The sequence below is a fragment of the Cyanistes caeruleus genome, chromosome 28 (assembly GCF_971803275.1).
Source record: "Cyanistes caeruleus chromosome 28, bCyaCae1.hap1.1, whole genome shotgun sequence".
Lineage (NCBI taxonomy): Eukaryota > Metazoa > Chordata > Aves > Passeriformes > Paridae > Cyanistes > Cyanistes caeruleus.
The window spans coordinates 224,605-246,949 of NC_141728.1; the positions used below are offsets into that span (position 1 = coordinate 224,605).

General features: G+C 61.2%; 1 protein-coding gene and 2 long non-coding RNA genes across 4 annotated transcripts; 2 read left to right on the forward strand and 1 right to left on the reverse strand.

Annotated features, from left to right (window-relative positions):
• Positions 1-12: 12 nt before the first annotated feature.
• Positions 13-21,939, reverse strand: PPP2R1A (protein phosphatase 2 scaffold subunit Aalpha). 2 transcript variants are annotated; one of them, XM_086864913.1, is made up of 15 exons: positions 21,791-21,939; positions 21,059-21,149; positions 20,710-20,810; positions 17,980-18,212; positions 16,302-16,449; positions 14,563-14,718; positions 13,068-13,182; positions 11,149-11,219; positions 9,682-9,816; positions 6,741-6,914; positions 5,016-5,076; positions 4,064-4,218; positions 1,800-1,942; positions 949-1,040; positions 13-227 (listed from the first exon to the last, which is right to left on the reverse strand). In XM_086864913.1, exons 1-15 carry the CDS (start codon positions 21,866-21,868, stop codon positions 211-213), a joined length of 1,770 nt encoding a protein of 589 aa, XP_086721039.1. In that variant the 5' UTR covers positions 21,869-21,939; the 3' UTR covers positions 13-210. The 2 variants fall into 2 exon arrangements, with proteins under 2 accessions (XP_086721039.1, XP_086721040.1); XM_086864914.1 differs by lacking the exons at positions 13-227; positions 949-1,040; positions 1,800-1,942; ... (1 more) ...; positions 5,016-5,076; positions 6,741-6,914 and adding an exon at positions 7,451-7,551 and having other exon boundaries at positions 14,244-14,718.
• On the forward strand, positions 2,312-2,591 carry LOC147648970 (uncharacterized). The gene is made up of 3 exons (XR_015279647.1): positions 2,312-2,328; positions 2,468-2,512; positions 2,557-2,591. It is a non-coding gene; the product is annotated as an uncharacterized LOC147648970 (long non-coding RNA).
• On the forward strand, positions 2,800-3,337 carry LOC147648971 (uncharacterized). Its single transcript, XR_015279646.1, has 3 exons — positions 2,800-2,840; positions 3,169-3,213; positions 3,257-3,337. It is a non-coding gene; the product is annotated as an uncharacterized LOC147648971 (long non-coding RNA).
• Positions 21,940-22,345: the final 406 nt, after the last annotated feature.

Consider the following 22,345-nt stretch of genomic DNA (forward strand, 5'->3'; position numbering starts at 1 on the left):
CAGCAGCGCAGCCTCGTTGTGGTTTTTATTAACGGCGAAATCCTCGTTAATTAATTAATGAACGAACAGCAAAGAGGGTGGGGGAGGGGCGGGGGGGTGGGGGAGGGGGGGATGGGGGAGGGGCCGGCTCCGTCGGCGGGTGGGGGGAGGGGCGGGCACAGCCGGGCTCATGCGGGGGGGTCCCGGGGGGGGGGGGGGTGGGGGGAGGGGTCAGGCCAGCGCCAGCACTGTGGGGGAGGGGAGAGAGAGAGAGAGGTCGGTCACGTGACATCACCTGGGCTCACCTGAGCTCCCCCTTCCCCCACCAGTGCCCGGGTGTGTCCCCAACCCCCCCCAGCTGTGCCCAGGTGTGTTCTAGACTGTTCTAGGTGTGTCCCAGCTGTCCCCAGGTGTGCTCAGGTGTCCCCAGCTGTCCCCAGGTGTGTTCCAGGTGTCCCCAGGTGCCCCCAGGTCTGTCCAGGTGTGTCCAGGTGTGTTCTAGGCTGTTCTAGGTGTGTTCCAGGTGTGTCCCAGGTACCCCCAGCTGTCCCCAGGTATCCCCAGGTGTGTTCCAGGTGTCCCCAGGTGTCCCCAGGTGTCCCCAGGTGTGTTCAGGTGTCCCCAGGTGTGTCCCAGGTGTCCCCAGGTGTCCCCAGCTGTGTCCCAGGTGTCCCCAGGTGTCCCCAGGTGTCTTCAGGTGTCCCCAGGTGTCTCCAGGTGTGTCCCCAGGTGTGTTTTGGGTGTCCCAGGTGTCCCCAGGTGTCCCCAGGTGTGTTTTGGGTGTCCCCAGGTGTCCCCAGGTGTGTCCCAGGTGTCCCCAGGTGTCCCCAGGTGTCCCCAAATGTGTCCCAGGTGTCCCCAGGTGTCCCCAGGTGTGTCCCCAGGTGTCCCCAGGTGTCCCCAGGTGTCCCCAGGTGTGTCCCCAGGTGTCCCCAGGTGTCCCCAGGTGTGTCCCCAGGTGTCTCTCACCTGTCAGCGCCTCCTGTGCGAAATATTTGACGTCGACGTCCTGGTCCTGCGTCAGCTTCTCCAGCACCGGCTTCACCTCGGTCTGCAGCGTCCTGGACAGGTGAGAACGGACAGGTGAGACCAGTACAGACCAGTATGGACCAGTACAAACCGGTATGGACCAGTATAAACCGCTATGGACCAGTATAAACCAGTATAAACCGGTAGAAACCGGTACAAACCAGTATAAACCAGTCCAAACCAGTCCAAACCGGTATAAACCAGTATAAACCAGTATAAACCGGTACAAACTAGTATAAACCAGTAGAAACCGGTAAAAACCGGTATAAACCGGTATAAACCGGTATAAACTGGTACAAACCAGTCCAAACCAGTCCAAACCAGTATAAAGCAGTCCAAACCAGTCCATCCCAGTATAAACCAGTATAAACCAGTACAGTACCCGCTGTCCAGGATGGGCCCGATGCGCTGCAGGGTTTGGCCACGCCCCATTCCCAGTCCATCCCAGTCCAAACCAGTCCAAACCAGCATAAACCAGTATAAACCAGTATAAACCAGTCCAAACCAGTCCAAACCAGTATAAACCAGTATAAACCAGTATAAACCAGTATAAACCAGTCCAAACCGGTACAAACCAGTCCAAACCAGTCCAAACCAGTCCAAACCAGTATAAACCAGTATAAACCAGTACCGTACCCGCTGTCCAGGATGGGCCCGATGCGCTGCAGGGATTTGGCCACGCCCCATTCCCAGTACAAACCAGTATAAACCAGTCCAAACCAGTCCAAACCAGTCCAAACCAGTATAAACCAGTATAAACCAGTATAAACCAGTATAAACCAGTACCCTACCCGCTGTCCAGGATGGGCCCGATGCGCTGCAGGGATTTGGCCACGTTGAAGCGAACGTTGGCCACGGCGTCGGCGGCCATGCGCAGCACGGTGGGCAACATCTGGGTGGTGGTGACCTCCTGCCCGCACACCTCTGACAACACCTGCACAGGTGTGATGGGACAGGTGAGACAGGTGTGACATGGACAGGTGTAATGGGACAGGTGTGACCCAGGTGTGACCCAGGTGTGACAGGTGTGACCCCAGGGCCATGCGCAGCACGGTGGGCAACATCTGGGTGGTGGTGACCTCCTGCCCGCACACCTCCGATAACACCTGGACAGGTGAGACAGGTGAGATCAGACAGGTGTGACATGGACAGGTGAGACATGGACAGGTGAGACATGGACAGGTGTGACCCAGGTGTGACCCCGGGGCCATGCGCAGCACGGTGGGCAACATCTGGGTGGTGGTGACCTCCTGCCCGCACACCTCCGACAACACCTGGACAGGTGAGATGGGACAGGTGAGACAGGTGTGACATGGACAGGTGTGACAGGTGTGACAGGTGTGACCCAGGTGTGACCCAGGTGTGACCCAGGTGTGACAGCAACATCTGGGTGGTGGTGACCTCCTGACCACACACCTCCGATAACACCTGGACAGGTGAGACAGGTGAGATCAGACAGGTGAGACATGGACAGGTGTGACATGGACAGGTGAGACATGGACAGGTGTGACCCAGGTGTGACCCAGGTGTGACCCAGGTGTGACCCAGGTGTGACCCCAGGGCCATGCGCAGCACGGTGGGCAACATCTGGGTGGTGGTGACCTCCTGCCCGCACACCTCTGACAACACCTGGACAGGTGAGACAGGTGAGACATGGACAGGTGTAATGGGACAGGTGTGACCCCAGGTGTGACCCAGGTGTGACAGCAACATCTGGGTGGTGGTGACCTCCTGCCCGCACACCTCCGACAACACCTGGACAGGTGAGACAGGTGAGACAGGTGTGACATGGACAGGTGTAATGGGACAGGTGTGACCCAGGTGTGACCCAGGTGTGACCCCAGGTGTGACCCCAGGTGTGACCCCAGGGCCATGCGCAGCACGGTGGGCAACATCTGGGTGGTGGTGACCTCCTGCCCGCACACCTCCGATAACACCTGGACAGGTGTGATGGGACAGGTGAGACAGGTGTGACATGGACAGGTGTAATGGGACAGGTGTAATGGGACAGGTGTGACCCCAGGTGTGACCCAGGTGTGACAGCAACATCTGGGTGGTGGTGACCTCCTGACCACACACCTCCGACAACACCTGCACAGGTGAGATGGGACAGGTGAGACAGGTGTGACATGGACAGGTGTGACCCAGGTGTGACCCCAGGTGTGACCCAGGTGTGACCCAGGTGTGACCCAGGTGTGACCCCAGGTGTGACCCCAGGTGTGACCCAGGTGTGACCCAGGTGTGACAGGTGTGACCCCAGGGCCATGCGCAGCACGGTGGGCAACATCTGGGTGGTGGTGACCTCCTGCCTGCACACCTCCGATAACACCTGGACAGGTGAGACATGGACAGGTGTGACATGGACAGGTGTAATGGGACAGGTGTAATGGGACAGGTGTGACCCAGGTGTCCCCAGCTGTCCCCAGCTGTACCCCAGGTATTCCCAGCTGTACCCCAGCTGTACCCCAGGTGTGCCCAGGTGTACCCCAGGTGTACCCCAGCTGTCCCCAGCTGTACCCCAGGTGTGCCCAGGTGTGTCCCCAGCTGTCCCCAGGTGTACCCCAGCTGTACCCCAGCTGTCCCCAGCTGTCCCCCAGGTGTGCCCAGGTGTGCCCAGGTGTATTCAGCTGTACCCCAGGTGTGGCCAGGTGTGGCCAGGTGTCCCCAGGTGTCCCCAGCTGTACCCCAGGTGTGGCCAGGTGTGGCCAGGTGTCCCCAGGTGTCCCCAGCTGTCCCCAGGTGTGTCCAGGTGTACTCACGTTGATGCAGAACAGCGTGGTCATGCGGTGCAGGTAGTTGGGGTCGGCGGCCATGGCGAGCACCTTGGGCACGATGGTGCCCTGGGCCCAGGTGTGTGCAGGTGTGCCCAGGTGTCCCCAGGTGTACCCAGGTGTACCCCAGCTGTACCCCAGGTGTGCCCAGGTGTCCCCAGGTGTGCCCAGCTGTCCCCAGCGGTACCCCAGCTGTCCCCAGGTGTACCCCAGGTGTACCCAGGTGTACCCAGCTGTACCCCAGGTGTATTCAGCTGTCCCCAGGTGTGGCCAGGTGTACTCACGTTGATGCAGAACAGCGTGGTCATGCGGTGCAGGTAGTTGGGGTCGGCGGCCATGGCGAGCACCTTGGGCACGATGGTGCCCTGGGCCCAGGTGTGCCCGAAGCGCTCCACCAGTTTGCGCAGGTTACTGGTGGCGGCCTCGCGGATGGCGTACACTGCGGGGGAGGGGCGGCCCACACCAGTATCAACCAGTAGGAACCAGTACAGACCAGTACAGACCAGTACAGACCAGTATAAACCGGTATAAACCAGTAGGAACCAGTACAGACCAGTATGAACCAGTATAAACCAGTACAGACCAGTACAGACCAGTACAGACCGGTATAAACCAGTATCAACCAGTATCAACCAGTACACACCAGTATGAACCAGTATAAACCAGTATAAACCAGTATGAACCAGTACAGACCAGTATGAACCAGTATAAACCGGTATAAACCAGTACAGACCAGTACAGACCAGTATGAACCAGTATGAACCAGTACAGACCAGTATAAACCGGTATAAACCAGTATAAACCAGTATAGACCAGTATAGACCAGTATAAACCAGTATGAACCAGTACAGACCAGTATGAACCAGTATGAACCTGTACAGACCAGTACAGACCAGTACAGACCAGTACAGACCAGGATATACCAGAATAGACCAGTATAAACCAGTATAAACCAGTATAGACCAGTATAGACCAGTACTACCCACTACCAACACCCAGTAACCCTCCCAGTCCATCCCAGTTTATCCCAGTTCAATCCCAGTCCCTCCCAGTCCATCCCAGTCCCTCCCAGTCCATCCCAGTCCCCTCCCAGTCCATCCCAGTCCCTCCCAGTCCCTCCCAGTCCCTCCCAGTCCATCCCAGTTCATCCCAGTCCATCCCAGTCCATCCCAGTCCCTCCCAGTCCCTCCCAGTCCCTCCCAGTCCCTCCCAGTCCCTCCCAGTCCCTCCCAGTACCGTGATCCACCAGCCAGGCCATGCAGAGCGAGTTCAGTTTCTCATCGAAGAACTCCACGCCCTGGGGGGGGGAGACACCAGTAAGGACCAGTACAGACCAGTACAAACCAGTACAAACCAGTATAAACCGGTACGGTGCGGTACAAACTGACCCACACCGCTACAGACTTGTTTAAGCCAACAGAAACCAGTACAAACCAGTATGGACCAGTATGAGTAAGCCCCGCCCAGTCTATCCCAGTATATCCCAGTCTCCTCCCAGTCCATCCCAGTCCCTCCCAGCTCCCTCCCAGTTCCCTCCCAGTCCATCCCAGTTTATCCCAGTTCCCTCCCAGTCCATCCCAGTCCCCTCCCAGTGCGTCCCAGTCTCCTCCCAGTCCATCCCAGTTCCCATCAATCAACTCCCAGTGTCTCTCCTGCTCCCCTTAGTGGCAGCTTTGGGAACTGCAGCCTCCTCCCAGTACAACCCAGTCCATCCCAGTGGCTCCCAGTTTGTCCCAGTCCCTCCCAGTTTATCCCAGTCCCCTCCCAGTTCCCTCCCAGTCCCTCCCAGTTCCCTCCCAGTCCCTCCCAGTCCCTCCCAGTCCCTCCCAGTCCATCCCAGTCCCTCCCAGTCCCTCCCAGTCCATCCCAGTCCCTCCCAGTCCCTCCCAGTCCCTCCCAGTTCCCTCCCAGTTCCCTCCCAGTTCCCTCCCAGTCCCTCCCAGTGCCTCCCAGTGCCTCCCAGTCCCTCCCAGTTCCCTCCCAGTCCGTCCCAGTCCCTCCCAGTCCGTCCCAGTCTCACCAGCTGGCCGGCCAGCAGCGGCATGTACTCGATGATGGCGAGCCGCACGCGCCACAGCCCCATCCCAGTACATCCCAGTACATCCCAGTGCCTCCCAGTGCCCCGTACACCGCTCCAGCTCCATCCCAGTGCCTCCCAGTCCCCTCCCAGTCCCTCCCAGTTTATCCCAGTCCATCCCAGTCCCTCCCAGTCCATCCCAGTTTCCGTCAATCAACTCCCAGTGTCTCTCCTGCTCCCCTTAGTGGCCGCTTTGGGAACTGCAACCTCCTCCCAGTACAACCCAGTCCCTCCCAGTGCCTCCCAGTCCCTCCCAGTTCCCTCCCAGTTCCCTCCCAGTTCCATCCCAGTCCCTCCCAGTCCCTCCCAGTCCCTCCCAGTCCCTCCCAGTCCATCCCAGTCCGTCCCAGTCCCTCCCAGTCCGTCCCAGTCTCACCAGCTGGCCGGCCAGCAGCGGCATGTACTCGATGATGGCGAGCCGCACGCGCCACAGCCCCATCCCAGTACATCCCAGTACATCCCAGTGCCCCGTACACAGCTCCAGCTCCATCCCAGTGGCTCCCAGTCCCCTCCCAGTTTATCCCAGTCCATCCCAGTCTCCTCCCAGTCCATCCCAGTTCCCATCAATCAACTCCCAGTGTCTCTCCTGCTCCCCTTAGTGGCTGCTTTGGGAACTGCAGCCTCCTCCCAGTACATCCCAGTGCCTCCCAGTGCCCCGTACACGGCTCCAGCTCCATCCCAGTCCCTCCCAGTCCATCCCAGTCCATCCCAGTCCGTCCCAGTCTCACCAGCTGGCCGGCCAGCAGCGGCACGTACTCGATGATGGCGAGCCGCACGCGCCACAGCCCCATTCCAGTACATCCCAGTGCCCCGTACACGGCTCCAGCTCCATCCCAGTCCCCTCCCAGTTTATCCCAGTCCGTCCCAGTCCGTCCCAGTCTCACCAGCTGGCCGGCCAGCAGCGGCATGTACTCGATGATGGCGAGCCGCACGCGCCACTTGGCGTCCTCGGCCAGCTCCACGATGGCCGGCAGCAGCGACTGCGACAGCTGCCGGATGCCGATCACCTCGTTCACGCAGTCCAGGTTGGAGATGATGTTCAGCCGCACCTCGGGACACTGGGGGGGACTGGGGGTTACTGGGATGGACTGGGAGGGACTGGAGGGACTGGGAGGGACTGGGAGGGAACTGGGAGGGACTGGGATGGACTGGGATGGACTGGGAGGGACTGGGAGGGACTGGGATGGACTGGGAGGGTACTGGGAGGGAACTGGGAGGGAACTGGGAGGGACTGGGATGGAACTGGGATGGACTGGGAGGGACTGGGATGGACTGGTCCAGGTTGGAGATGATGTTCAGCCGCACCTCGGGGCACTGGGGGACACTGGGGGTTACTGGGATGAACTGGGAGGGACTGGGAGGGACTGCTCCAGGTTGGAGATGATGTTCAGCCGCACCTCGGGGCACTGGGGGACACTGGGGGTTACTGGGATGGACTGGGAGGGACTGGGAGGGACTGGTCCAGGTTGGAGATGATGTTCAGCCGCACCTCGGGACACTGGGGGGGACTGGGGGTTACTGGGATGGACTGGGAGGGACTGGGAGGGACTGGTCCAGGTTGGAGATGATGTTCAGCCGCACCTCGGGGCACTGGGGGGGACACTGGGGGTTACTGGGAGGGACTGGGAGGGACTGGGAGGGAACTGGGAGGGACTGGTCCAGGTTGGAGATGATGTTCAGCCGCACCTCGGGACACTGGGGGGGACACTGGGGGTTACTGGGAGGGACTGGGAGGGACTGGGAGGGACTGGTCCAGGTTGGAGATGATGTTCAGCCGCACCTCGGGGCACTGGGGGGGACACTGGGGGTTACTGGGAGGGACTGGGAGGGGACTGGGAGGGACTGGGAGGGAACTGGGAGGGAACTGGGAGGGACTGGGAGGGACTGGGAGGGACTGGGAGGGACTGGGATGGAACTGGGATGGACTGGGAGGGACTGGGAGGGAACTGGGAGGGACTGGGATGAACTGGGATGGACTGGGATGGACTGGGAGGGACTGGGAGGGACATTGGGGACACTGGGATAAACTGGGAGGGAACTGGGGGGGACTGGGTTGTACTGGGAGGAGGCTGCAGTTCCCAAAGCGGCCACTAAGGGGCGCAGGAGAGACACTGGGAGTTGATTGATGGGAACTGGGAGGGACTGGGAGGGACTGGGAGCAGGTGTCAGTGGGTGGTGGCACCCCAGGTGTATCCAGGTGTGCTCAGGTGTGTCCCCAGGTGTCCCCACCTCGTCCTTGAGCTGTGCCAGGAACAGGGGCAGCAGGTGTTGTGTGTCCCCGTGTACCCCAGGTGTGCTGTGGGTGTATCCAGGTGTATCCAGGTGTATCCAGGTGTGCTCAGGTGTGTCCCCAGGTGTCCCCAGGTGTCCCCACCTCGTCCTTGAGCTGTGCCAGGAACAGGGGCAGCAGGTGTTGTGTGTCCCCATGTGTCCCCATGTACCCCAGGTGTATCCAGGTGTGCTGTGGGTGTGCTCAGGTGTATCCAGGTGTCCCCAGGTGTGCTCAGGTGTGTCCCCAGGTGTCCCCAGGTGTCCCCAGGTGTGCTCAGGTGTGTCCCCAGGTGTCCCCAGGTGCGTCACCTCGTCCTTGAGCTGTGCCAGGAACAGGGGCAGCAGGTGTTGTGTGTCCCCATGTACCCCAGGTGTATCCAGGTGTGCTGTGGGTGTATCCAGGTGTGTCCCAGGTGTATCCAGGTGTGCTCAGGTGTATCCAGGTGTGCTCAGGTGTGTCCCCAGGTGTCCCCAGGTGTCCCCACCTCGTCCTTGAGCTGTGCCAGGAACAGCGGCAGCAGGTGTTGTGTGTCCCCGTGTACCCCAGGTGTGCTGTGGGTGTCCCCAGGTGTGCTCAGGTGTGCTCAGGTGTGTCCCCAGGTGCGTCACCTCGTCCTTGAGCTGTGCCAGGAACAGGGGCAGCAGGTGTTGTGTGTCCCCGTGTGTCCCCATGTACCCCAGGTGTATCCAGGTGTGCTGTGGGTGTATCCAGGTGTGCTGTGGGTGTGCTCAGGTGTATCCAGGTGTGCTCAGGTGTATCCAGGTGTGTCCCAGGTGTGTCCCCACCTCGTCCTTGAGCTGTGCCAGGAACAGGGGCAGCAGGTGTTGTGTGTCCCCGTGTACCCCAGGTGTATCCAGGTGTGCTGTGGGTGTGCTCAGGTGTATCCAGGTGTGTCCCAGGTGTATCCAGGTGTGCTGTGGGTGTCCCCAGGTGTATCCAGGTGTACTCAGGTGTGTCCCCACCTCGTCCTTGAGCTGTGCCAGGAACAGCGGCAGCAGGTGTTGTGTGTCCCCGTGTACCCCAGGTGTGCTGTGGGTGTATCCAGGTGTATCCAGGTGTGCTGTGGGTGTGTCCCAGGTGTATCCAGGTGTATCCAGGTGTGTCCCCAGGTGCGTCACCTCGTCCTTGAGCTGTGCCAGGAACAGGGGCAGCAGGTGTTGTGTATCCCTGTGTACCCCAGGTGTATCCAGGTGTGTCCCCATGTACCCCAGGTGTATCCAGGTGTGCTGTGGGTGTCCCCAGGTGTATCCAGGTGTGTCCCCAGGTGTCCCCACCTCGTCCTTGAGCTGTGCCAGGAACAGGGGCAGCAGGTGTTGTGTGTCCCCATGTGTCCCCATGTACCCCAGGTGTATCCAGGTGTGTCCCAGGTGTCCCCAGGTGTATCCAGGTGTGCTCAGGTGTGTCCCCAGGTGTCCCCAGGTGCGTCACCTCGTCCTTGAGCTGTGCCAGGAACAGGGGCAGCAGGTGTTGTGTGTCCCCATGTACCCCAGGTGTATCCAGGTGTGTCCCAGGTGTCCCCAGGTGTATCCAGGTGTGCTCAGGTGTGTCCCCACCTCGTCCTTGAGCTGTGCCAGGAACAGGGGCAGCAGGTGTTCCACCGTGTTGTCCTTGCCCAGGATCGGGGACAGCCCCATGATCACCGAGGCCAGCGCCGACTTCACGTGTTGGTTGGCATCGGACACCAGCTCCTGCAGGTGAGACAGGTGAGACAGGTGAGACAGGTGAGACAGGTGAGACAGGTGAGACAGGTGAGACAGGTGAGATTGTACAGGTGAGACAGGTGAGACAGGTGAGACAGGTGAGATTGTACAGGTGAGACAGGTGAGACAGGTGAGACTGTACAGGTGAGACAGGTGAGACAGGTGAGACTGAGACAGGTGGGACAGGTGGGACAGGTGGGACAGGTGAGACAGGTGGGACAGGTGAGACAGGTGGGACAGGTGAGACAGGTGAGACAGGTGGGACAGGTGGGACAGGTGAGACAGGTGAGACAGGTGGGACAGGTGAGAGACAGGTGAGACAGGTGAGACAGGTGAGACAGGTGAGACAGGTGGGACAGGTGAGACAGGTGAGACAGGTGGGACAGGTGGGACAGGTGAGACAGGTGGGACAGGTGGGACAGGTGAGACAGGTGAGACAGGTGGGACAGGTGAGACAGGTGAGACAGGTGGGACAGGTGAGAGACAGGTGAGACAGGTGAGAGACAGGTGAGACAGGTGAGACAGGTGGGACAGGTGAGACAGGTGAGACAGGTGAGACAGGTGGGACAGGTGAGACAGGTGAGACAGGTGAGAGACAAGTGCGACAGGTGAGACACACCAAAGGTGTCCCCAGGTGTCCCCAGGTGTTCCCCAGGTACCCCCATGTGTTCCCCAGGTGTCCCCAGATGTGTCCAAGGTGTCCCCAGGTGTCCCCAGATGTGTCCAAGGTGTCCCCAGGTGTCCCCAGGTGTCCCCAGGTGTGTCCCAGGTGTCCCCAGGTGTGCTCCACATGTATCCCAGGTGTGTCTCAGGTACCCCCAGGTGTCCCCAGGTGTCCCCAGGTGTATCCCAGGTGTGCCCAGGTGTCCCCAGGTGTATCCCAGGTCTGTCTCAGGTGTACCCCAGGTGTCCCCAGGTGTTCCCCAGGTGTCCCCAGGTGTGCCCAGGTGTGTCTCAGGTGTGCCCAGGTGTGCCCAGGTGTCCCCAGGTGTATCCCAGGTGTGCCCAGGTGTGCCCAGGTGTATCCCAGGTGTACCCCAGGTGTATCCCAGGTCTGTCTCAGGTGTCCCCAGGTGTCCCCAGGTACCCCCAGGTGTGCCCAGGTGTGTCTCAGGTGTGCCCAGGTGTATCCCAGGTGTGCCCAGGTGTGTCTCAGGTACCCCCAGGTGTGTCTCAGGTACCCCCAGGTGTATCCCAGGTGTGCCCAGGTGTGTCTCAGGTACCCCCAGGTGTGCCCAGGTGTGCCCAGGTGTGCCCAGGTGTCCCCAGGTGTGTCCCCAGGTGTGTCTCAGGTGTGCCCAGGTGTGCCCAGGTGCTCACCTTGATGCAGGGCAGGATCTGGCCCATGATCACGGCCTCGCGGCAGTCGGGGGAGAGATTCTCGCAGAACTCTGGGGACACAGAGGGACCCGAAATTGGGGAAAAAACAGCCAAAATTGGGAAAAAACACCCGAAATTGGGGAAAAACACCCGGAATTGGGGAGAGAACACCCGAAATGGGGACAAAACAGCCAAAATTGGGGAGAGAACAGCCAAAACTGGGAAAAAACACCCGAAATTGGGGACAGAACAGCCAAAATTGGGAAAAAACACCCGGAATTGGGAAAAAACACCCAAAATGGGGAAAAAACACCCGAAATGGGGACAGAACAGCCAAAATTGGGAAAAAACACCCGAAATTGGGAAAAAACACCCGGAATTGGGGAAAAACACCCGGAATTGGGGAAAAAACACCCGAAATTGGGGAGAGAACAGCCAAAATTGGGAAAAAACACCCGAAATTGGGATAGAACAGCCAAAATTGGGAAAAAACACCCGGAATTGGGGAGAGAACACCCGAAATTGGGGAAAAAACACCTGAAATGGGGACAGAACAGCCAAAATTGGGAAAAAACACCCGGAATTGGGGAAAAACACCCGGAATTGGGACAGAACACCCGGAATTGGGAAAAAACACCCGGAATGGGGACAGAACAGCCAAAATTGGGAAAAAACACCCGGAATGGGGAAAAAACACCCGGAATTGGGGAGAGAACAGCCAAAACTGGGAAAAAACACCTGAAATGGGGACAGAACAGCCAAAATTGGGAAAAAACACCCGAAATTGGGGACAAAACAGCCAAAATTGGGAAAAAACACCCGGAATTGGGGAAAAACACCCGAAATGGGGACAGAACACCCAAAATGGGGACAGAACACCCGAAATTGGGACAGGGACCCCAAAATTTGGGGTGGGGCCAGCAAGGTTGGGTTGGGGACATTGAGGAAGGGTCGGTGACACCTGGATCAGGTCGGTGACACCTGGATCAGGTGGGTGACACCTGTTTGGGGTCAGTGACACCTGTCCCAGGGTCAGTGACACCTGTCCGGGTTGGTCACACCTGTCCGGGGTCAGTCACACCTGTCCCAGGGTCAGTGACACCTGTCCGGGGTGGTCACACCTGTCCCAGGGTCAGTGACACCTGTCCCAGGTGGGTGACACCTGTCCAGGGTGGGTGACACCTGTCCGGGTTGGTCACACCTGTCCGGGGTGGTCACACCTGTCCAGGGTTGGTCACACCTGTCCGGGGTCAGTGACACCTGTCCGGGGTGGTGACACCTGTCCGGGGTAGGTCACACCTGTCCGGGGTCAGTCACACCTGTCCGGGGTGGGTCACACCTGTCCGGGGTGGGTGACACCTGTCCGGGGTCAGTCACACCTGTCCAGGGTCAGTCACACCTGTCCAGGGTCAGTCACACCTGTCCGGGGTCAGTGACACCTGTCCGGGGTCGGTCACACCTGTCCGGGGTCAGTCACACCTGTCCCAGGTGGGTGACACCTGTCCGGGGTAGGTCACACCTGTCCAGGGTCAGTCACACCTGTCCGGGGTCAGTGACACCTGTCCGGGGTGGGTGACACCTGTCCAGGGTCAGTCACACCTGTCCAGGGTCAGTGACACCTGTCCGGGGTCAGTCACACCTGTCCGGGGTCAGTGACACCTGTCCGGGGTGGTGACACCTGTCCGGGGTCAGTGACACCTGTCCCAGGTGGGTGACACCTGTCCAGGGTTGGTCACACCTGTCCCAGGGTCAGTGACACCTGTCCGGGGTCAGTGACACCTGTCCGGGGTGGGTGACACCTGTCCGGGGTCAGTCACACCTGTCCAGGGTGGTCACACCTGTCCCAGGGTGGTGACACCTGTCCGGGGTCGGTCACACCTGTCCCAGGTCAGTGACACCTGTCCGGGGTGGCCGCTGACCTTTGACCTTGTGCGACGCGGCCGCCCGGACCTCGGCCTCGCAGTCCTTCATCAGGCTCTGGAACGCCCCCACCAGGTCGCTCTTGGTGATCTCGGGGCCCACGGCGCGCTGCAGCTGCGGGGACAGGTGAACAGGTGAGTTACAGGTGTGTCTGTGTGTGTACAGGTGTGTACAGGTGTGTACAGGTGTGTACAGGTGTGTACAGGTGAGTTACAGGTGTGTCTGTGTGTGTACAGGTGTGTACAGGTGAGTTACAGGTGTGTACAGGTGAGTTACAGGTGTGTCTGTGTGTGTACAGGTGTGTACAGCTGTGTACAGGTGTGTCTGTGTGTGTACAGGTGTGGACAGGTGTGTACAGGTGTGTACAGGTGTGTACAGGTGTGTCTGTGTGTGTACAGGTGTGTACAGCTGTGTACAGGTGAGTTACAGGTGTGTACAGGTGAGTACAGGTGTGTACAGGTATGTACAGGTGTGTACAGGTGTGTCTGTGTGTGTACAGGTGTGTACAGGTGTGTACAGGTGTGCACCACCAGGTCGCTCTTGGTGATCTCGGGGCCCACGGCGCGCTGCAGCTGCGGGGACAGGTGTGGACAGGTGTACAGGTGAGTTACAGGTGTGTACAGGTGAGTTACGGGTGTGTACAGGCGTGGACAGGTGTGTGTCTGTGTGTACAGGTGTGCCTGTGTGTGTGTACAGGTGTGTACAGGTGTGTCTGTGTGTGTGTACAGGTGTGTACAGGTGTGTACAGGTGAGTTACAGGTGTGTACAGGTGTGTCTGTGTGTACAGGTGTGCCTGTGTGTGTGTACAGGTGTGTACAGGTGTGTCTGGGCGTGTCACAGGTGTGTCTGGGTGTATCTGGGTATATCTCAGGTGTCCCCAGGTGTATCCAAGTGTCCCCAGGTGTCCTCAGGTATCCCCAGGTGTACCCAGGTATCCCCAGGTGTACCCAGGTATATCTCAGGTGTCCCCAGGTGTACCCCAGGTGTATCCCACGTGTGTCTGTGTGTACCCCAGGTGTACCCCAGGTGTATCCCAGGTGTGTCTGTGTGTGTCTGGGTGTGTCCCAGGTGTCACCAGGTGTGTCCCAGGTGTCCCCAGGTGTGTCCCCAGTTGTGTCCCCAGGTGTCTCCAGGTGTCCCCAGGTGTGCCCAGGTGTGCCCAGGTGTGTCCCCACCTCGGTGAACTTGTCGGCCACCATGTAGCGGACGCGCCAGGACTTGTCCTCGGCGGCCTGGCGCAGGGTGGGCATCACCAGCCCCTCCAGGTGTGCACAGGTGTGCACAGGTGTGTCCCCAGGTGTGTCTGTGTGTGTCTGGGTGTGTCTGTGTGTATCCAGGTGTATCCAGGTGTGTCCCAGGTGTGTCTGGGTGTGTCTGGGTGTATCCCAGGTGTCCCCAGGTGTGTCCCAGGTGTCCCCAGGTGTATCCAGGTGTCCCCAGGTGTGCCCAGGTGTCCCCAGGTGTGTCCCCAGGTGTGCCCAGGTGTGTCCCCACCTCGGTGAACTTGTCGGCCACCATGTAGCGGACGCGCCAGGACTTGTCCTCGGCGGCCTGGCGCAGGGTGGGCATCACCAGCCCCTCCAGCTCCTCCTGCGGCAGCAGCTGCGCGATGCTTACGCACGCCTCCACCGCCAGCAGCCGCACCGAGTCCTGCAGGTGAGCACAGGTGAGCTCAGGTGAGCTCAGGTGAGCTCCAGGTAACCCCCAGGTGTCACCATGTAACCCCCAGGTGACCCCTGTGTAACCCCCAGTGCTGGCCTCCACCGCCAGCAGCCGCACCGAGTCCTGCAGGTGAGCACAGGTGAGCTCAGGTGAGCTCAGGTGAGCACAGGTGAGCTCAGGTGAGCTCAGGTAATCCCCTGTGTAACCCCCAGGTAACCCCCAGTGCTGGCCTCCACCGCCAGCAGCCGCACCGAATCCTGCAGGTGAGCACAGGTGAGCTCAGGTGAGCTCAGGTGAGCTCCAGGTAACCCCTGTGTAACCCCTGTGTAACCCCCAGTGCTGGCCTCCACCGCCAGCAGCCGCACCGAGTCCTGCAGGTGAGCACAGGTGAGCTCAGGTGAGCTCCAGGTAAGCCCCAGGTGTCACCATGTAACCCCCAGGTAACCCCTGTGTAACCCCCAGGTAACCCCTGTGTAACCCCCAGTGCTGGCCTCCACCGCCAGCAGCCGCACTGAGTCCTGCAGGTGAGCACAGGTGTGCACAGGTGAGCTCCAGGTAACCCCTGTGTAACCCCTGTGTAACCCCCAGTGCTGGCCTCCACCGCCAGCAGCCGCACCGAGTCCTGCAGGTGAGCACAGGTGAGCACAGGTGAGCTCAGGTGAGCACAGGTGAGCTCAGGTGAGCTCCAGGTAACCCCTGTGTAACCCCTGTGTAACCCCCAGTGCTGGCCTCCACCGCCAGCAGCCGCACCGAGTCCTGCAGGTGAGCACAGGTGAGCTCAGGTGAGCTCAGGTGAGCACAGGTGAGCTCAGGTAATCCCCAGGTGTCACCAGAGAACCCCCAGGTGTGCCCAGGAGCCCCCCAGGTGTGCCCAGGTGTGTTTCTCTGCCCCCCAGGTGTGTTTCTCTGCCCCCCAGGTGTGCCCAGGTGTGGCCAGGTGTGGCCAGGTGTGGCCAGGTGTGCCCAGGTGTGTTACTTTGCCCCCCAGGTGTGCCCAGGTGTGTTTCTATGCCCCCCAGGTGTGCCCAGGTGTGCCCAGGTGTGCCCAGGTGTGGCCAGGTGTGCCCAGGTGTGCCGTACCTGCTCGTCCGAGGCCAGGTTGGAGAACATGGGGATGATCTCGCTCTTGACGTGCTCCAGCTCCCCCCAGGTGTGCCCAGGTGTGTTTCTCTGCCCCCCAGGTGTGTTTCTATGCCCCCCAGGTGTGGCCAGGTGTGCCCAGGTGTGCCCAGGTGTGGCCAGGTGTGCCCAGGTGTGTGCCCAGGTGTGCCCAGGTGTGTTTCTATGCCCCCCAGGTGTGCCCAGGTGTGCCCAGGTGTGGCCAGGTGTGGCCAGGTGTGCCCAGGTGTGGCCAGGTGTGGCCAGGTGTGGCCAGGTGTGGCGTACCTGCTCGTCTGAGGCCAGGTTGGAGAACATGGGGATGATCTCGCTCTTGACGTGCTCCAGCTCCCCCCAGGTGTGCCCAGGTGTGTCCCCAGGTGTGTTTCTATGCCCCCCAGGTGTGCCCAGGTGTGTTTCTCTGCCCCCCAGGTGTGGCCAGGTGTGCCCAGGTGTGGCCAGGTGTGGCGTACCTGCTCGTCCGAGGCCAGGTTGGAGAACATGGGGATGATCTCGCTCTTGACGTGCTCCAGCTCCAGCACCTTGGCGAACTCGCCCAGCTTGGAGGCGGCCGCGCGCCGCACCATGGGCGTGTCGTCCGAGCACAGGTTCCGGAAGTACCTGCGGGCACACCTGCGGTCACCTGGGGGCACCTGGGGTGGCCTGGGGTCACCTGGGGGTCACCTGGGGACACCTGGGGACACCTGGAACTTCCTGGGGTCACCTGAGGATCACCTGGGGTCACCTGGGACTTCCTGGGGACACCTGGGGATCACCTGAGGATTACCTGGGGATTACCTGGGGATCACCTAAGACCACCTGGGGATCACCCATGGTCACCTGGGGACACCTGGCCTCACCTGGGGACACCTGAGACTGCCTGGGGATCACCTGGGGATTACCTGGGGACACCTGGGATGGCCTGGGGGCACCTGAGGGCACCTGGGGGTCACCTGGGGACACCTGGGGTCACCTGGGGTCACCTGGGGATCACCTGGGGCTCACCTGGGGGTTACCTGGGCACTACTGGGACAGGTTGGTGACCCTGTGGTCAGGTCAGTGACCCCAGACCCAATTCAGTGACCCCAGGGATGGGTCAGTGACCCTGTGGTCAGTTCAGTGACCCCAGGGACGGGTCAGTGACCCTGTGGTCAGTTCAGTGACCCCAGGGACGGGTCAGTGACCCTGTGGTCAGTTCAGTGACCCCAGGGACGGGTCAGTGACCCTGTGGTCAGTTCAGTGACCCCACACCCAGCCCAGTGACCCTGTGGTCAGTTCAGTGACCCCAGACCCAGCCCAGTGACCCTGTGGTCAGTTCAGTGACCCCACACCCAGCCCAGTGACCCTGTGGTCAGTTCAGTGACCCCACACCCAGCCCAGTGACCCTGTGGTCAGTTCAATGACCCCACCCCCCCTGTGGTCAGTCGGTCACTCACTGGCGCAGCTCAGCCTTGACCGGACTGGACACCCGGGGGTAGCAGTGACCCCAGGGATGGGTCAGTGACCCCACACCCAGCCCAGTGACCCTGTGGTCAGTTCAGTGACCCTGTGGTCAGTTCAGTGACCCCACACCCAGCCCAGTGACCGTGTGGTCAGTTCAATGACCCCACCCCCCCTGTGGTCAGTCGGTCACTCACTGGCGCAGCTCGGCCTTGACCGAACTGGACACGCGGGGGTAGCAGTGACCCCAGGGATGGGTCAGTGACCCCAGACCCAGATCAGTGACCCTGTGGTCAGTTCAGTGACCCCACACCCAGTTCAGTGACCCTGTGGTCAGTTCAGTGACCCCAAGGATGGGTCAGTGACCCCAGACCCAGATCAGTGACCCCACACCCAGCCCAGTGACCCTGTGGTCAGTTCAGTGACCCCACACCCAGTTCAGTGACCCCACACCCAGCCCAGTGACCCGAAGGACAGTTCAGTGACCCCACCCCCCCCACGGTCAGTTGGTCACTCACTGGCGCAGCTCGGCCTTGACCGGACTGGACACGCGGGGGTAGCAGTGACCCCAGGGATGGGTCAGTGACCCCAGACCCAGATCAGTGACCCTGTGGTCAGTTCAGTGACCCTGTGGTCAGTTCAGTGACCCCACACCCAGCCCAGTGACCCTGTGGTCAGTTCAATGACCCCACCCCCCCCGTGGTCACTCACTGGCGCAGCTCGGCCTTGACCGGACTGGACACGCGGGGGTAGCAGACGCTGAAGAGGCCGCAGGCCGAGGTCCGGGACGTGAACCAGTCGCCGCCCGCCAGGCGCTTGACCAGCGGCACGAAGTGACCCTCCAGGTCCGGCGGGGAGTGCTCGTGGGACACGGCCCGCAGCGACTCCACCGCCTTGTCCCGCACCACCGTCTCCTCCACCGTGGCCAGGCTCTCCAGGGGGGGCTGCCGGACACACGGACACGTGAGATGGACACACAGACACAGGGATGGACACACAGGGATGGACACACGCAGCGACTCCACCGCCTTGTCCCGCACCACCGTCTCCTCCACCGTGGCCAGGCTCTCCAGGGGCGGCTGCCGGACACAGGGATGGACACACGGACACGTGAGATGGACACACGGACACGTGAGATGGACACACGGACACAGGGACAGGGGACGGACACGGGGATGGACACACGGGGATGGACACACGCAGCGACTCCACCGCCTTGTCCCGCACCACCGTCTCCTCCACCGTGGCCAGGCTCTCCAGGGGCGGCTGCCGGACACACGGACATGGTGTGGACACACGGACACACAGACACGGACACACAGACACGGGGATGGACACAGGGATGGACACACGGGGATGGACACAGGGATGGACACAGGGATGGACACACAAAGGGATGGACACACAGGGGATGGACACACGCAGCGACTCCACCGCCTTGTCCCGCACCACCGTCTCCTCCACCGTGGCCAGGCTCTCCAGGGGCGGCTGCCGGACACAGGGATGGACACACGGACACGTGAGATGGACACACGGACACGTGAGATGGACACACAGACAGGGGATGGACACAGGGACAGGGGATGGACACACGGGGATGGACACACGCAGTGACTCCACCGCCTTGTCCCGCACCACCGTCTCCTCCACCGTGGCCAGGCTCTCCAGGGGCGGCTGCCGGACACACGGACACGTGAGATGGACACACGGACACAGGGACAGGGGATGGACACAGGGATGGACACAGGGATGGACACACAGGGGATGGACACAGCGACTCCACCGCCTTGTCCCGCACCACCGTCTCCTCCACCGTGGCCAGGCTCTCCAGGGGCGGCTGCCGGACACACGGACACGTGAGATGGACACACGGACACAGGGACAGGGGATGGACACAGGGATGGACACACGGACAGGGGATGGACACACGGACACGTGAGATGGACACACGGACAGAGGGATGGACACAGGGATGGACACAGGGATGGACACACACAGAGATGGACACAGGGATGGACACAGGGATGGACACACGGACACGTGAGATGGACACACGGACACAGGGATGGACACAGGGATGGACACAGGGATGGACACAGGGATGGACACAGGGATGGACACACAGGGATGGACACAGGGATGGACACAGGGATGGACACAGGGATGGACACAGGGATGGGTACACGGACACAGGGATGGACACACGGACACAGGGATGGACACATGGACACAGGGATGGACACACGGACACAGGGATGGACACAGGGATGGACACACGGGATGGACACACAGGGATGGACACAGGGATGGACACAGGGATGGACACACAGACACAGGGATGGACACAGGGATGGACACAGGGATGGACACAGGGATGGACACACGGACACAGGGATGGACACACGGACACAGGGATGGACACAGGGATGGACACACGGGATGGACACACGGGATGGACACAGGGATGGACACAGGGATGGACACACGGACATGAGATGGATACACGGACAGCGGATGGACACACGGACACAGGGATGGACACACAGGGATGGACACACAGGGATGGACACACGGGACGGACACACGGACACGGGGATGGACACAGGGACTCCCCAGGTGTGTCTTTCCCTCCCCCCAGGTGTATTTTTGTCCCCCCAGGTGTATTTTTGTCCCCCCAGGTGTATTTTTGTCCCCCCAGGTGTATTTTTGTCCCCCCAGGTGTATTTTTCCCCCTCCCCAGGTGTGATTTTCCCCCCTAAGTGCATTTTTGGAACTCCCCAGGTACATTTTGGGACCCCCAGGTGTGTTTTTGGGGCTCCCAGATGTGTTTTTGGGGCTCCCAGGTGTATTTTGGGACTCCCAGGTGTGTTTTTGGGGTTCCCAGGTGTGTTTTCGCGGTCCCCAGGTGTGTTTTCTCCCCCCCAGGTGTGTTTTTCTCCCTCCCAGGTGTGTTTTTTCCCCCCCAGGTGTGTTTTTCTCCCTCCCAGGTGTGTTTTCGGGGTCCCCAGGTGTGTTTTTCTCCCCCCCACGCATGTTTTCATCCCCCCCAGGTGTATTTCGGGGCTCCCAGGTGTGTTTTCTCCCCCCCAGGTGTATTTCGGGGTCCCCAGGTGTGTTTTTCTCCCTCCCAGGTGTGTTTTTTGCCCTCCCAGGTGTGTTTTTTCCCCCCCAGGTGTGTTTTTTGCCCTCCCAGGTGTGTTTTTTGCCCTCCCAGGTGTGTTTCTCTCCCCCCCAGGTGTGTTTTCTCCCTCCCAGGTGTGTTTTCTCCCCCCCAGGTGTGTTTTCGGGGTCCCCAGGTGTGTTTTTTGCCCTCCCAGGTGTGTTTTTTCCCCCCCAGGTGTGTTTTTCTCCCCCCCAGGTGTGTTTTCGGGGTCCCCAGGTGTGTTTTCTCCCCCCCAGGTGTGTTTTTCTCCCCCCCAGGTGCGTTTTCGGGGCTCCTACCAGCAGGCAGTGCACGAACTCGGGCCCTCCCACGAGGGCGGTGAAGGTGCCGAGCTGCTCGGCCAGCGCCAGCAGCACCTCGTCCTCATCGTAAATGGTGTCTGTGACATCACAGGTGACACACCTGTCACTCACCTGTCCCCCCCACACCTGTCAATCAACCCCCAGGCCCCGCCCACCGCCCCAAACCCCGCCCACTCCACCCCAGGGGGAGATTTGGGGCCGTTTTCCGGAGCGATTTTGGGACCTCCCTGGGTTTCCTCGCCGCCCCCTCCCCCACCCCAGATTTTGGGGACATTTTCCCAAATTTTGGGGACGTTTCCCCCAATTTTGGGAGCCCTCCAGGTACCGGTGAGGAAAGGGAGGAGCTCGCTGCGGGTTCGCTCCACGCCCAGCGCCAGCGCGATGGTCGAGAGCTTCTTGATGCTGTTGAGCCGCAACTGGGATTGGAAAAAATGAGAAAAACTTCAGGAAATTTTGGGGGAAAAATACCCAAAACCGGGAATTGCCCTCTTTTAAGGCAAACCCCGCCCCCCGACGCGACGCAGCCAATGAGCGGCGGCGTCTCACGGCACCGCGGTAGAGAGAAGCGCTCCGATAGGCTCGGAGAAGCCACGCCCACGCCGCCGGCAGCCAATGGGAAGCGGCGCTGCCTCGGCCTCGCGCTGCCATTGGCTGGAGCCGGGAAGGGGGCGGGGCGAACCCGGCGCTGCCCCGCCGCTAGGGGGCGGTGCGGTGAGCGGGGTGGATTCCTCCCCCCCTCAGCGCGCTGCGGACCAATCAGAACGCGCCTAACAAAACCAAACCGACCCGCCAGCCAATCAGAGCGCGCCTTTCACCTCAATTCCCCCCCCCCACCAAGGGGACCAGCGCTGCCCCACACATGTAACGCCGCCTCCCATTCGCCCGCGCCTGAGGGGACCGGGCCGCCTCAGCCAATCAGCGCGGCCGTCTCATGGCGGCCATCAGCAGCGCGGCCGCGGCGAGCGGGCGATGGCGGCCGGGCCCCGAGGAGCGCGGAAGGGCCCCGAGGAGCGCGGGGAGGCCCGGGGGTGTCGCGGCGAGGCGCCGGCAGCGGTACCTGCACGTCCTCGTTGCGGAGCTCGTCGATGAGCACTGCGATGGGGTAAAGCGAATCGTCGCCGTCCGCCGCCGCCATCTTCGCCGCCGCCGCCGCCGCCCCGGCTCTGAGGGGCCGTACGGGGCCGCCCGCCCCGCTCCTGCAGGGTTTCCGCCGCGCTGATTGGCCGGCGCCGCCGCAGCGCCCGCCCCCCGGGTCTTCCCATTGGTGCAGGGCGCTGCCTGTCAGCTCAAGCCCGCCCCTGCGGAGGGGGCGATGCCTCGCGGTCTGATTGGGCGAGGCGTTTGATTGGCAGCTCGGAAAGGGCGGAGTCAGGCGTTGCTGGGCAACGCGGAGCCGCCGCGCTGGAGGCCGGGAGGAACTGGGACGAACTGGGACGAACTGGGACAAACTGGGAGCGGACTGGGACGAACTGGGAGCCGCTGGATCGTGTTGGGACAGACCGGAATCCCCCTGGAGCCCGACTGGGAGCCGCTGGGTTATACTGGGACAAACTGGGACCCACCAGGGCCTGAACTGGGAGCCGCTGGTTTATACTGGGACAAACTGGGACGC

Bases quoted from the DNA above. Each gene is read 5' to 3' on its own strand.
- PPP2R1A (XM_086864913.1), bottom strand. From the start codon at position 21,868: ATGGCGGCGGCGGACGGCGACGATTCGCTTTACCCCATCGCAGTGCTC. The intron at 21,150-21,790 runs GTACCGCTGCCG...TTCCAATCCCAG, and splicing joins TCCGCAACGAGGACGTGCAG to TTGCGGCTCAACAGCATCAA. The intron at 20,811-21,058 runs GTACCTGGAGGG...GTGATGTCACAG, and splicing joins GCTCCTCCCTTTCCTCACCG to ACACCATTTACGATGAGGAC.